General features: G+C 37.8%; 1 protein-coding gene across 9 annotated transcripts in view; it reads left to right on the top strand.

Moving 5' to 3' along the window:
* The window catches only part of NEBL (nebulette), a 326,459-nt gene that overhangs the window by 269,936 nt on the left and 41,644 nt on the right, over positions 1–14,879 (top strand). For 6 of the 9 annotated variants that reach the window (XM_045534488.1, XM_045534496.1, XM_045534519.1 and 3 more), the window contains 6 exons: positions 2,230–2,340; positions 7,218–7,328; positions 9,208–9,318; positions 9,485–9,595; positions 11,787–11,891; positions 13,363–13,455. The exons of 2 other annotated variants lie outside the window; for them this stretch is intronic. In XM_045534488.1, the coding sequence (XP_045390444.1) occupies positions 2,230–2,340; positions 7,218–7,328; positions 9,208–9,318; positions 9,485–9,595; positions 11,787–11,891; positions 13,363–13,455 (642 nt within the window). The remainder of the gene's footprint in view (positions 1–2,229; positions 2,341–7,217; positions 7,329–9,207; positions 9,319–9,484; positions 9,596–11,786; positions 11,892–13,362; positions 13,456–14,879) is intronic. One more of the 9 variants, XM_045534504.1, reaches the window with a different exon arrangement.

Genomic DNA, 14,879 nt, shown 5'->3' with positions numbered 1-14,879 from the left:
AAAGGATAATGTTTTCGTTATTTACATACAAATGACAATGTGAGATCTATTTTGAGATCTATAAATGACTTTAATACATGCCATGCCTTTTTCTTTTCTTCTTCTTTTTGAGTGAGTCTTATTTTATACTTATTGATTCAGAATGTATATGTCAGGGTAGGAAAAGGCCCAGAAGACTATTGTGTTGGTCTGCTCAGGGCTGCTATAACAAAATACCACAGACTGGATGGCTTATGCAACAGACATTTCTCCAAGATCTGGAGACTGTGAAATCCAAGATCAAGGTGCCTACAGATTTGGTTCCTGGTGAAGGCTCTCTTGCTGGCTTGCAGACAGACACCTGCTCGCTGTGTCCTCAAAGAGGAGGGAGAGAGAGAGAGAGAGAGAGAGAGGGAGGGAGGAAGGGGGAGAACTCTGGTTTCTAGTCCTCTCTTCCTATAAAGACATTAATCCCATTATGGGAGTCCCACCTTCACAACCTCATCTAAACCTAATTACCTCCCAAGGGCCCTGCCTTCAAATACCATTATAGTGGGCATTAGGGCTTCAACATATGAGTTATGGGGGACACATACAATTAGTCCATAACAACTATGATGCTAAGTGAAATAAGCTAGGCACAAAAAAACAAATGCCCCATGTTCTCACTTCTATATGGAAGCTAAAACAATTGAACTCATAGAAGCAGAGAGTAGAATGGTGGTTACAGAGGCTGGGGTTGAGGTTGGAATGCGGAGATGATGGGCAAAGGGTATAAAACCTCAGTTATACAGGAGGAATAAGGGTTTTTATTGAGACCTATTGCACAGTGTGGTGAATACAGTTAACCCTAATGTATTGTAAGTTTCAAAAGTACTAAGAAAGTAAATTTCAGATGTTCTTACCACAAAAGGTGATAAGTATTTGAGGTGATGGATTTTATAATTAGATATATTTAATCATCTGATGTTGTATTAATAAATTATGACATTGCTTTGCACCCCATAAATATTGTTGATTTCCAATGAAAAAATTTTAAATATTTTTTAAAAGATTAACTTGAAAAAAGTTATAGAGATACCTAATTGAAAAAAGGACCTTTGGTAACTTAATGGAATTATCACTTTCTAAGGGTGAGCATTTAGCTTCAAATGGACTTTGCAATTTTTACTTTATGGTTTTTACATTTACATCGCTGTTTAGAGTGTTCAGAGTATCATTTTATACTTCATTTCCTTTGATTTCCCCCATTGCCCTTTGACATTGGTAGAGCAGGTATTCTTATTTTCATTTTGCCAGAGTGGAAATCAAGGCTGAGTTACTTAAAAGTCCTCCTGAAGGTCACACAACTAAATAAGTGGAAAAGCTCTTTCTCTTGGGTCATTTGACTCAGAGATCGTTCCAAAATTATAAGCAGGCCATGCCAATGTCTAGTAAGCTATTAGTTGAGCAGAGGACAGGCTAATCTAATTATACTGGACTAAGGGAAAATAACATGAAATGAACCCTAGAATTAACTGGAACCTGATTTTTAAACATTAAAGGAAGTTTCATCTTTCATCTGACAAGTTAGTCATAAACACAACTTAGTTGAATGGGAATAGGATATGTACTGTTTTCATAATGCAATTAAGTATGAAAAAAGCAATTCATTAGCAGAGAAAACCAAGTTATATATAAGTATTCACAGAAGGCATTTGGATCTACTTAAAATATGATATTAAGATAGGTGAAATTCAAACTATGTATTATAAATATGTAGGAAATTATTTGGTTCCACAAACCTTTAAATAAAATGGAAACTTTGGTTTTTAACTTTAGCTACATCAATCCTTTTGATTTTGTAATTTTTCATTCTTTTTCAACTATGTTCTTTTTTGGTAATTCATATTTTATGGACAAGTTTCAAAAATACTTCAAATAATTAATATGAAGCATGCATTCTTGACATCTTCCTTACCATTTAATGGGAAGACATCTTTTTAAAAATGTGGAGTTTTATGGTACCAAAACATATTGAGAGAAAGTATGAAGGGGAGAAGACTGTGAATGTTGGAAGCCGCTCTGAACTTGACAGAGGAGAAAATGAAGTGTCTGTAGGAAGTATGCATGAACAAACGCTCAGCAGTCTGATTCATTCCATCCTTGTAATATTTTCTCTTTTCTGTGATCCCTAGAAAACATGTGAAATAGTATACTGATTAAAGTGATTCCTGGTGAGTTGTAAACTATAATATTCTTGTCTTATAGAAAGAATATAAAAAAGATTTGGAAAATGAGATAAAAGGGAAAGGAATGGAACTTAATTCAGAAGTTCTTGATATTCAAAGAGCAAAGCGAGCATCTGAACTGGCTAGTGAGGTGAGTATATTTATTTAACAACTTAGAATGTGTATGTTTTTCGCTGACTTCCTTATCTGTAAATGTTTCTCCAAGGGTCTCTACGTCCCACAACTTTTATGTGTAGACGATTGTAAGCAGCTATATATCCTAGTAGGCTTTTCCCAGATAATGAATTTTTTAAAAAATTGATGTTCACCGTCTCCTTCCTAACTGATGTGAGAAAAATGGCCATCTCCCCATTTGCAGAAAATCTATATAGTAAACCAAAATAGTTTTATGAGATTTAACTTCATCTTTTAAGCAAGTAAAAGGCAGAAGATTGGGAAAGTGTGGTATTATGGTCTATCAGTAATTGCAGTCAGAAAGTTCACATGCTCTCCTGCTCGTAATCCAACTGGTGGGTTACGTTCCTCATGAGCCTGCTGCATGAGCCTGGTTAAACATCTTTGTCAAATGAAAGTGGCTACTGCTCACTTTATATGCACTTTATAAGAAGGGATGAAATGTCTCTGAGTACTTTCAGTCCTTTAATACTTGTGTTATGTCATTACTTTGGTATCACGTAATGACACTGTGCTTTGAGGAGAATCTAGCTGAATTCAGCAGCAAAAAATCTTAAAGCTTTGTCCCTGTATTTTAATAAAATGTGGTGGTGATGATGACAATGACCCTATTAGTCAGGTTGCAAATGGTAGAAACCCAACTCAAACTGGGTTAAGCAACAAAGGAGATGCTTCAGCTCATGGAATAGAAAAGTCCAAAGATGGAATTATAGTACAATCAGGTTGGAATTCAAATGATACCTCTCTTCCTTCATCTCTTGGTTCTGTTATTTTCTTTACTGGCTTCATTCTCGGAAAAGGTGTCTCCATGTAATCACCCCTCTTAGTAACAGGAGAGCTCATGTCTGTGGCCAGTAATCCCAGTGGGAAGTGATCATATATATATATATATATACATATATATATATACACATATATATATATATATATATATATATGTATATATTTAGTAGCTCCAATTAAGGTCCAAGGACTGAATCTCCTTGGATCAACCTCTAGATCCTGTGCTCACTCACACCTGATCCAGTCGTTATGTCTGGGATCAGGGGAGTGCAAGGTGCTCATTGGCCCCTCAGGGTCACCTATTTGTTTATGTACTTTAATGGCATCTTAAGTAAAACATTTTACATTCTTATGTGTTTTTTTTAAAAAAGTTCATCTTAATCTTGGCTATCTTCAAGTTATTTTAATAAATTAAACGAAACATTTTAAAAGCATTTTAGTAGAATTGAAAATACATGTGGGGAGTAGGAGGTAATGGAAATCAATGCTACCGGCCCCTTAAGTGTATGGATTGAGAGGGGTTAGAGGTCATTCCCCAGAAGAAAACTGTGAGATCATTGCCAGAGGAGGAATGGAGCCTGGTTGGGCACAAACAACAGATGTCCACAGTGAGGTCTGTGGCTGACGTTGTCATCACACGATCCCTACATTAGCCATTTTTCTGCAGATCCTTCTGTAGCATTGACATGTCCAATCCACCTGCAGAGGTCATTCTTGTAATCACTTGTCAGTGATTGGAGAAATTATTTTAATCTCTCGATGGTGGAGTCAAGCCAGATGCAGTTGAATAGTGTTAATTAGGCCTTACTAGGAGAAGCAAAGGCTGGTCTAGGGGAATAGGAATGAAAGAGTAGAAGGTGTCATGTACTGAGCACCCCCTCTGGACCCTGTGCAATGGGGTGTCTCATTGAGCCTCATGGGGATACTGTGGGTTTGGTTCCAGACCCCCGCAATAAAGCAAATATCATAATAAAACGAGTCACACAAATTACTTGGTTTCCCAGTGCATATAAATGTTATGTTTACACTATACCATGGTCTATGAAGTGTGCGATAGCATTATGTCTAAAAAATGTACACACCTTAATCCAAAAATACTTTATTGCTAAAAATATGCTAATGATCATGTGAGCCTTCAGTGAGTTGTCATCTTTTTGCTGGTGGAGGGGCTTGCCTCGATGTTCATGGCTAATGACTGATCAGGGTGGTGGGTGCTGAAGGTTGGGGTATCTGTTGCAATTTCTTAAATTAAGACAACAGTGCAGTTTGCTGCATCAATTGACTCTTCCTTTCATGAAAAGTTTCTTGGCCAGGCGAGATGGCTCACGCCTGTAATCCTAGCACTCTGGGAGTCCGAGGGGGGAGGATTGCTTGAGGTCAGGAGTTTGAGACCAGCCTGAGCAAGAGTAAGATCCCATCTCTACTAAAAAATAGAAAGACATTATCTGGACAACTAAAAATATATAGAAAAATTTAGCCGGGCATTATGGCGCATGCCTGTAGACCCAGCTACTCGGGAGGCTGAGGCAGTAGGATTGCTTAAGCGCAGGAGTTTGAGGTTGCTGTGAGCTAGGCTGACGCCAAGGCACTCTAGCCAGGGCAAAAGAGCGAGACTCTGTCTCAAAAAAAAAAAAGAAAGGTTTCTCTGTAGCATATGGTGCTGTTTTGTTAGCATTTTACCCATAGTGGACCTGCCTTTAAAAATTGAAGTCAGTTCTCCCAAACTCTGCTGCTGCTTTGACAGCTAAGTCTATGGAATATTCTAAATCCGTTGTTGTCATTTCAACACCATTCACAGCATCTTCATCAGGAGTAAATTCCACCTCAAGAAACCACTTTCTTTGTTCATGCATAAGAAGCAACTCCTCATGTGTTCAAGTTTTATCATGAGACTGCAGCAATTCAGTCACATCTTCAGGCTCCATTCCCAATTCTAGTTCTCTTGCTATTTCTGCCACATCTGCAGTTATTCTTCCATTTAAGCCTTAAGCCTCTCAAAGTCATCCATGAAGGCTGGAATCAACCTCTTCCAAACTCCTGTTAATGTTGATATTTTGACCTCTTCCCATGAATCATGAATGTTCTTTATGGCATCTGGAAGGGTGAATCATTCCCAGAAGGTTTCCAATTTTGCTTGCTTAGATTGATCAGAGGAATCACCATCTATGGCAGCTATAGCCTTACAAAATGTATTTCTTAAATAATAAGACTTGAAAGTCAAAATAACTCCTTGATTCATGGCCTGCAGAATGGATGTTGTGTTTGCAGGCATGAAAACAACATACATCTCCGTCAGAGCTCTTGGCTGACTAGGTGTATTGTCAGTGAGGAGTAATATTTTGAAAGGAATCATTTGTTTCTGAGCAGTAGGTCTCAATAGTGGGCTTAAAATATTCAGTAAACCAAGCTACAAACAGATGTGCTGTCATCCAGGCTTTGTTGTTCTATTTCTAGAGCATAGCGAGAGTAGATTTAGCATAATTCTTAAGGGCCCTAGGATTTTTGGAATGGTAAATATGTATTGGCTTCAACTTCAAGTCACCAGCTGCATTAGCCCCTAACAGGACAGTCAGCCTGTCCTTTGATGCAAAGAAGCCAGGCACTGACTTCTCTTTTCTAGCTGTGAAATTCCTGGATATAGTAGTCTTCCAATATAAAGCCATGTCCTCTATATAAAAAACCTGTTATTTAGCCACCTTCATCAGTTACCTTAGCTAGATCTTTGGATAACTTGCTGCAGTGTCTCCACCTGTACTTGCTGCTTAATCTTGCACTTTTATGTTATGGAGATGGTTTCTTTCCTTCAACCTCACGAACCAGCCTCTGCTAGTTTCCAAATTTTCTTCTGCAGCTTCCTCACCTCTCTCAATCTTTATAGAGTTGAAGAGAGTTAGGGCCATGCTCTAAGTTAGGCTTTGGCTTAAGAGAATGTTGTGGCTGGTTTGATGTTATTTCTCAACCATCAAAAACTTTCTTCATATCAGTGATAAGGCTGTTTTGCTCTCTTATCACTCGTGTGTTCACTGGGGTAGCACTTTGAATTTCCATCAAGGACTTTTCCTTTGCATTCACAGCTTGGCTAACTGTTTGGTGCAAGAGGTCTAGCTGTCTGCCTGTCTCGATTTTCAACATGCCTCCCTCACTAAGCTTTTCACTTCTAGCCTCTGATTTAAAGTGAAACATGTGACTCTTCCTTTCACTTGAGGTCATTGTAGGGTTATTAAATTGGCCTAATTTCAATATTTCTGTGTCTCAGGGAGTAGGGAGGCCTGAGGAGGAGAGAGACAGGGGAAGAGCGAGTCAGTGGAGCAGTCAGAACATGCCCAACTTTATTATTAAGTTCACCATCTTATATGGGCACAGTTCATGATGACCCAAAACGATTACAATAGGAACATCAAAGATCGCTGATCACAGATCACCATAACAAATTTAATAATAGCGAAAAAAGTTTGAACTATTGCCAAGAATTACCAATATGTGACACAAAGATACAAAGTGAGCACATGTTGTTGGAAAAATGGTGCTAATAGACTTGCTTATCTCAGGGTTGTCACAAACCTTCAATTTGTAAAAAATGCAATTATCTATGGAGCATAATAAAGTGAAGTGCAATACAAATGAGGAATGTCTGCATTATCACCACCATTTCACAGATGAGTAAACCAGAGATGTTAAGAAAGCCAGTGTTACCCAGCTGTTGAGTGCTCTGGCCTCAAAGTCAGTCTTCTTTGTACGACACCAGTTCATGCGCCCCCACCTCCCCCTCCTCCAGCCCCCAGGACAATTGTCAGTGATGATTCTCACCTGGCAATTGCCTTGTTATACTAATAGTCTTCAGAGCTTTATATACCTTTCTTTAGTGAGAACAGTGATTATAGTTTTAAGCAATGAAGAAAATTTAATTCTTGGTGATCATTCCTAGTACACAATAAGCTATATTTTTTTCTCTTTTAAAAAATATGTTTAGCTATTTTTTTGGTATCATTGACTACAGATATATGTTTGTCCACTGAGTTATCTGACTGTTGGAAAATATTGCCTTTACAGAAAGAATATAAGAAAGGCCTGGAATCAGAAATTAAAGGGAAAGGAATGCAAGTTGACACTGACACCCTTGAAATACAGCGTGCCAAGAAAGCTACAGAGATGGCAAGTGAGGTTAGTAGGGTGAATGACACAGACCTGGATAATCATGTTCTGGAACTTAACAAATCATATTAGCAACTTGATCAGTATATGGAATTTTGCAAAGCTTTCTGGCCAGTATAACTGTTTGGAATGGAAACCATTCCAAAGCATTATGCTTATTTGAAAATTTACATATTTGGCTTTGCTCCTGTCCTTTAAATATATCAAAGGAAAATTGGGGAAAGGCATTTTAATAGAATACACACAAATGCATACTCCCCTATGCATCTTATTCCTTAATACAACAAATTTCACATTAATCTAGGCTTTGATAATGTTTTTGTGTTTTTTCCCTTTAAATATGCATCATGTGCTGCTTAGCATATCTGTGTTTCCAACTTTTTGAGCAGAACTTGGAGATCACACATTGAGAATTGAGACTCTAACATGAAAATGATAGTCATTTCTGTGTGACTGCATATTCTTAAAAATATCCTCTGTCAGCTTCATCGCCATGCATGAAGTTTCTACAGAGTCAGGATTTGGGGTTGAGGTGTTATACATCCTGAATGAACATGTTCACTCTTCTCACACCATTTTCCTTGTCATTGAATAAACACAGCAACAGGATATTAATTTAGAAGTTTTGTCTTAGATGCTATGATATGATAGATATCACATCACACCACAGAGATGTAGGAGTCAGACCATATGTGTATTAATATTTTTCAAAGGAAATTCCTCAGAACTGGTTCCACACCTTTTGAACTTCCTCAGCAATTCCAAGAATATAAAAGGATCACAAGAGTGAGGAGTATTTGGGATGAGATGGTTTTGTAAGAAGCTTATGTGAAGAGAAAGCTGGGGTGCAGGTTAAAAGGTGCTGCCCACATGTTTCCTGGCTGGTTAGGTAGGAGCTTCACCGAGGCTCCTCTGAGAGCTGTTATGTGACCCTTGCCATTAGGAGGAGCTGATGCAGGACTGATTCCACCTAGGAAATCTGAAAGGTTACAAGTAGCCACTTAACTACCGTGGGAGTTCCTGCTGTGTTAGGAATTACCTGCATCCCCAGGATTAGGCACCAGCCAGGGAAGTGGGATTGCCATGATTGGTTTAAAAAAAGAACTGGCATGGCATAGGATTCCGGACCAACAAGGGGTCCATTCAGAAATGGCAGCCAGCAGGTGTGGTGGCTCACACCTGTAATCCTAGCACTTTGGGAGGCCGAGGTGGGAGGATTGCTTGAGGTCAAGAGTTCAAGACCAGCCTGAACAAGAGCAAGACAATGTCTCTGTGAAAAATAGAAACATTATCTGGGTGTGGTGGTGTGCATCTGTAGTCCCAGCTACTCAGGAGGCTGAGGTAGAAGGATCGCTTGAGCCCAGGAGTTTGAGGTTGCAGTGAGCTATGATGATGCCACTGCACTCTAGCCAGGGCAACAGAGTGACACTCTGTCTCAGAGGACAGAAAAAAAAAAGTAGTGGCCAAGAAGAGTAAATTCCAGCGTTGCAACCAACAGTAATTCACTACAGGGTGAAAAGCAGCAATTTTACAATCACGTTTTGTTTGCATTCATCAGTTGAGTTATATACTGATAATTTATCACGTTTATCGCATTGAAATATTAAATTTCCCCTCGGCTAGCTCTGTTTTCTTTCTTAATTCAGGTTAGTAGCAAAAAGCCTTTTGATTCCTTGTGAATAAGTCATTCTGAGTCATGTTCCAACCACAAGTTAAATTTTTTTTTTCACAAGTTAAAACTCTTTCTTGTTCTATAGAGATAAAAAAAAAAAAAGGGTCCAATTTAATTCCAAAAGACATGGTCCTGATGTAAAAATGACATCATAGTTTTTCAGCACAGGTTTTGAAATGATTGGAAAGCCCTGGCCAAATGTCTCATTTTCTGCAGAAAGACTATAAAAGAGATCTGGAGACTGAAATTAAAGGGAAAGGAATGCAGGTGAACACAGACACTCTTGATGTCCAGAGAGCTAAGAAAGCATCCGAGATGGCCAGCCAGGTACGACAGTAGCGGGATGTAAAATTTAATACAAACGTGTTGAATCCTACATAGAAAGAATGTAAATGTTATTTCCACATGGGCGGCTTTGATATTTAAGCATGTAAATACCTACATTGCTATCGAAGGCCAAGCAAAACCCAAGATTCTTTTTCTGTTCTTTTAGAAACAATATAAGAAAGACTTAGAAAATGAAATTAAAGGGAAAGGGATGCAGGTGAGCATGGATATCCCAGACATACTTCGAGCCAAGAGGGCATCTGAAATCTATAGCCAGGTTAGTAGAGAATGAAGATGCAGAATCATGTATTTTAACATTCAGGTACCATGTGCTTTGTGCTTCTCTATGATTTATATCTTTTTGAGGGCATTGCATTCAAATTTAGCATACTCCTTTATTAACAAAACATTGGCCAAGCTTGATTAACCTTACTAATTAAAAGGACAACTGTTATAGATTCAGTTCAACAGCCATTAATGGAGTGTTAAAGCCTCTCTGTTGGGGCCCCTTGTTTTGAGTCCAAGGACATTTTTTACCTTCTTTTTCTTTTTTTTCTTTTTTTGCTCCATTGCACACATGGCTACAATGCTCTTTGCTCATACTATAGAGAAAGAGTTACAAATGGTTTGTCTTTTAACCATTTCATAATGCATATTGTTATTAAGACAATTAGCTCTAAATAAAACTAACAGTGGCTATGATGGCACAAGGTGAAATTTGATATTAACTAAAAATTAAGGGAAGAACTGTTTTCTTGGTAAAATTTAGATTTGCCAAATATACCTGTCACATGTTCTCTAACAAAACTGGAGTGTGGGAGAAATAATAACCACAAAAGAAAATCTTTATGGAAGAAGTTATTTATAAAAATCTGATCTGGACAAAAACATTCACTAGTGAATACTATTTTTGTTACAAAATTTACATAAAAAGAATGAATTGCAGTGGAATATATAGTAATGAGGAATTAAAAAAATTAAAATGGTCTTAGAAAATTGACCATATAATTAAATTTAATTGATGAAGTTTATCCTGAAAGTAATTTTTAATAAAATGTGGTTATAGTTATTAAAATTCTGGTTAAAACATAACCAAGGAGGCTAAACATCCATTGGTTCAAAATGAGAGTATTAAGATGGCAGAGTCAAATGTCAGAGGAGTTGTCTGTTTCTCAGCCTCCTCAGATGACACAGCAGCTGGGATGGCCCTGAAGTGCACGTTCTTCTCTCCTCGGTGCCTACAATGGCCCATGAACTTGGAGATGCTGGCTATAGCTATGTCAGCTGAACCAAAAATACTAGGTAAATACATAAAACAGGCAAATGGATGCTTGAGTCATTGGAGAAAGTTGCTGTCTCAAGAATGCCAAGCTCATTCTTTCATTCAGCATACATTTCCTAAGCACCAATTCACATACAAGATTTGATGTGGTTTTGCCCTTGGGAAGCTACAGTCTAATCTAATGATCCTACAAATACAGTGTTATAAACTATGGTGTATACTACCTGAAAGTAAAAGTATTAAGTGTAAAGGCTTCCCAGAGAAAGCGGTGCCTGAGCTGTCAGATTTCTTGCCTTAACAGTGTTGATCTTTTGAGTGTGACATGAGAATACATCTGATTTGAATCCCTTTAGAATACAATGGGAGCCTTAAGGGGATGTAATGATGCTGTGGTACATTTCAGCATGAGCAGTAATTACCTTTTTTCATAAGCAGCAATGTGTCATCATGGTTAACTTCACTGTCTTTGGAACCAGAATGCCTGGTTTTAATTGCATTATAATAGCTCTGATGTTTACTATCTACTGCCTCAGTTTCCCCATCTTTGAGGTGGGGATAATAATAGTATCTGCTTGTGGGTTCATTAAATGAGTTAATGTGTTAAGTATCTAGAATAGTGCTCATTACACAGTATTTACTATCTAAGTGCTGGTACTAGTATAAGGTATTGCTCACGTTCTATTCGAACTCAGAGTGGTGCATTTAGAGGAAGAAAATTGAGATTTTTATCTCAACTACAAAATACTGGTATATTTCCCTTTATCAAATGTATCTTTACCTGGAGTAGGAAGCAAAGTGTAAATGCAGAAGCATAAACAAGTGGGTATAGAGGGCCAGGCTGAATGCAGGAGTTATGGGGCCATTTGAACAGGGACTTGCACTGCTTATGAAAGGGTGGGTCACAGGGGGCCAACCGTCTAAGGTGTCTGAATGGTCCCGGGTGGGACCATAGCCTGAGTAGAGGTGAGGCTGTCCTCGGGGACTGTTTGCTCACTCTGTTTTTACTCTGCCTTTATGTTTGCTGTGGCATCAACAACTGCTTTGAATCATAAAATATAAGTAAATTAGAGCCATGTGGTATGGTAGAGTTAGAAAAAGTGATAAAGTTCTCTTTGTGTCTTTCTCTCTCTCTCTCTTACTCACACACACACCGTTTCAGATTCATATTAACTGTTCACATTTTTAGAAAAAGTATAAAGATGAAGCAGAGAAGATGCTTTGTAACTATTCTATTGTGGCAGATACCCCTGAAATTCAGAGAATTAAGACAACTCAACAAAACATTAGTGCGGTGAGTAGTCATTATTTCTCTCTAGTTGCCCCCTTGAAATTTTCTGTTTGGTAAGGAATGGTCTCTTGTCCTCATTCTCTGATTTTTTGCTGCATTATTTGAATTTTCTGTCAAGTGTATTATCTTTATTTCTTTAAAATAATAATGAATATTGTTAATTTAGCATGATTGTTTCAGAATTACAAATTCAAGTTTTCCTCTTTGGTACAAGTGACAGTTTGAGCTGAATTTTAAAATTTAACTCAGGAAAAAAAGTCTTAATCTTCTTCCACACAGATTGTACTTTGAAGATGAAAATAGTCTTATGAAGTGATTTCCTTCCTGGTCATTGGTTATCTACACTGATGATATATCTAGGGATTTACTAGTTCATAACCAATTCGTAAACTTCCATTTTTTTATTTTGAGGAATAGTAATTACATCAGTACTATGTTTAATTGATATATAAACTTGACTTCTGTTCTAAAATGATAAAAATCGCCTGTGCAGTCAGTCCTTGAAGTAGAATTAGCTCAGTCCTTTAGCAGTTATGCAAGTGCCTTATCAAAATGCAAATGCTATTTAGTTTGAGGGCTTCTGGAATATTCTCTACTTCCTAATTAGGTGGCAAGCTCCAGCTCTCAGGGTATGCTGGTCAGGTACCTGTCTCCACAAGGGGGGCCGGGCTGTGCTGAGAGACAGAAAAGTCTCACTAGGAGGATCAGGGAAAGGGGCTGTTTTAGCCCTTCAACCCTGTGGTTCCATGTTATTCCAGATTTCTAGCTTTTGGAGGCAAACATCTCTACTACTTTGTTCTCCCACCGCCACTGGAGCCAACTGGGTTATCCAATGTCAAGATAGGGAGTAATTCTGTCCTCATAAATGCTGCTTATAATTACTCTGTTTTTCTGTAAAGCGCTCGTGTTTTTTGTTTTGCTTTGTATTTGGCAGTGATAGATGTTGATAGGGTGGAGATACATGTGGGAAGGTTAACGAATAAGTGGAAGGTGAGGAAAATAGACTTTGAATTAATGTTGATGTTGACGATAGAGCTAATATTTTCTTTGAAGAGAATGAGGGCATCTTTGTGTTTGGGGAATAGCAGTTGCTTAAGATTTCACGCTGTTTTTGAATTAAATGATAACTGCTTAGCAAGTGTTTGTAATATGTGCTTTGATTTTTCTCAAACACACATATGTGACATATATTTGAAAAAGGAAAAACTCCAGTTTGCCAATTTATATTCTTAAAGCAAGTGATCTGCAGCTAAGGTAGCAGTCATGCCCTAGAACAACTATTAGATAGTTACTTGTAAGATTATGGGATATGAAACCAAAGGTGGACATTTATTATCATAATGGATTATTTTATTTAATGCAGTATTCACATTACTATAAAACCTGAGAAATTGTCTTTCTTTTATAAGAATCAGATCTAGGACTTGAATTCTGACAAGCTTATAGTTCTTCTTTTCCTTCTTTTCTCATAAAGGTATTTTATAAAAAAGAAGTAGGAGCCGGAATAGCAGTAAAAGATACTCCAGAGATTGAACGCGTGAAGAAAAATCAGCAGAATATTAGTTCTGTAAGTTCTCCTTGGCATTAATTATCCTTTCCAAAAGCAAACAGAAGCTAGATAAATGTTTTTATGTCTTGACTCCACTGACTGTTTTTTGCTTTTATTTTTCACTTTATTGAAATGCTATTTCATCAAATAGCAAAGGTCTAACTTTCCCAAGGAAAACCATAGCCTTGTTCCACTTGACTCTGAAGCAGTGTTTCATTTTGAAATATCATAGTGAAGAAGAGATAGGTCATTTTAATGAAATGTTGGATTAGATTTCATCGCTTTGAACAGAATCTTAAGTGTATTAAATTTCGCAGAGAAAGGATACATCCTAGTGCCTCTCTACAACTTGGAGGAAAGACATTTTATCCTGATAGAATGATGCAAGGTCACGGAACATTTATTTGGTGGCTTCAGCGGTCATTTGGATTTGAAAAAGAAAATAGTACCAGTTCATTTTTATCCCATGTCAGTCATATTTCTGAACTTTCTCTCAGACACATTTCTGCCCCTATTTTTGTTTTTCTAGACCCATTTACCCCCTACTTCTCACAACAAAGAAAATCACACACCTTCACTATGAATTGTAAAATAACTTACTTTCCGGTTACCTTTGCTCTGGAGGAAAGGGTAGAGAAGGGGATTAATGTTACAGGTAAAAATGTTTTCCTTTCAATGCTTGCCACGTGCAATGCATAATTGCCCTTCTTCCCAACAGGTATTCTGCCATGTGTATTTAGTATATTCAGTTTCTTATTGAGGAAGTAAAAAGGGTTCTTTCCTTAAGTTCCCTTCTCTGACTTAACCCTTCACCTTCACCTTTGGAGACAGCACCTTCCAGAACTTTAGGTAACCCAAGTAGAACTGCTTTGATGAGACTTGTCTGTGGGTAACCCCAAAAGCTCTGCAGCATCTTGAAAGTATGAGCATGTGCTAGCATTTGTGCAGACCGTGTGGGAAAGACAAGAGAATCAGTAGTAAAATGACCTCAGAATGAAATTATAAGAAACATGCAGAATACTAGTACAATAAAATCTCTGTAGCGTGGATGAAGCTATCTCCCAAAGAAAGCAGAAGGACCTAGGCTGGAAGTGTGGATGAGGATGTGTAAATGTGTCCCTCTCCTCTGCCATGGCAAGAGCCTGCGTCGGGCAGCACTCAGGTCTGGTGGAGAAATTAGATTGGGAGAGAAGTAGACAATGTTTGTTTCCTTCACTTTCCAGTGATGCTATTTGCAATGTACCCATCAATGTACTGTGATATAATATTATAAATGTTCTGTAGAGTGCGATTTTATAGCCTACAGTGAAATGACTGTGCCATTTTGATTAGTTTAGAGTCATATGAAAAACAAAAATGTTCATCTTTAATCATGTTTAGCTTTTCACCCATGGAAAATCACACAAAGTAGAACTGTATATCATTTCTTCTCCCAGCATCCC

The sequence above is a fragment of the Lemur catta genome, chromosome 1 (assembly GCF_020740605.2).
Source record: "Lemur catta isolate mLemCat1 chromosome 1, mLemCat1.pri, whole genome shotgun sequence".
NCBI lineage: Eukaryota > Metazoa > Chordata > Mammalia > Primates > Lemuridae > Lemur > Lemur catta.
Note: the sequence above shows the minus strand (reverse complement) of the source record. Positions and strands in the feature narration are given on the sequence as shown.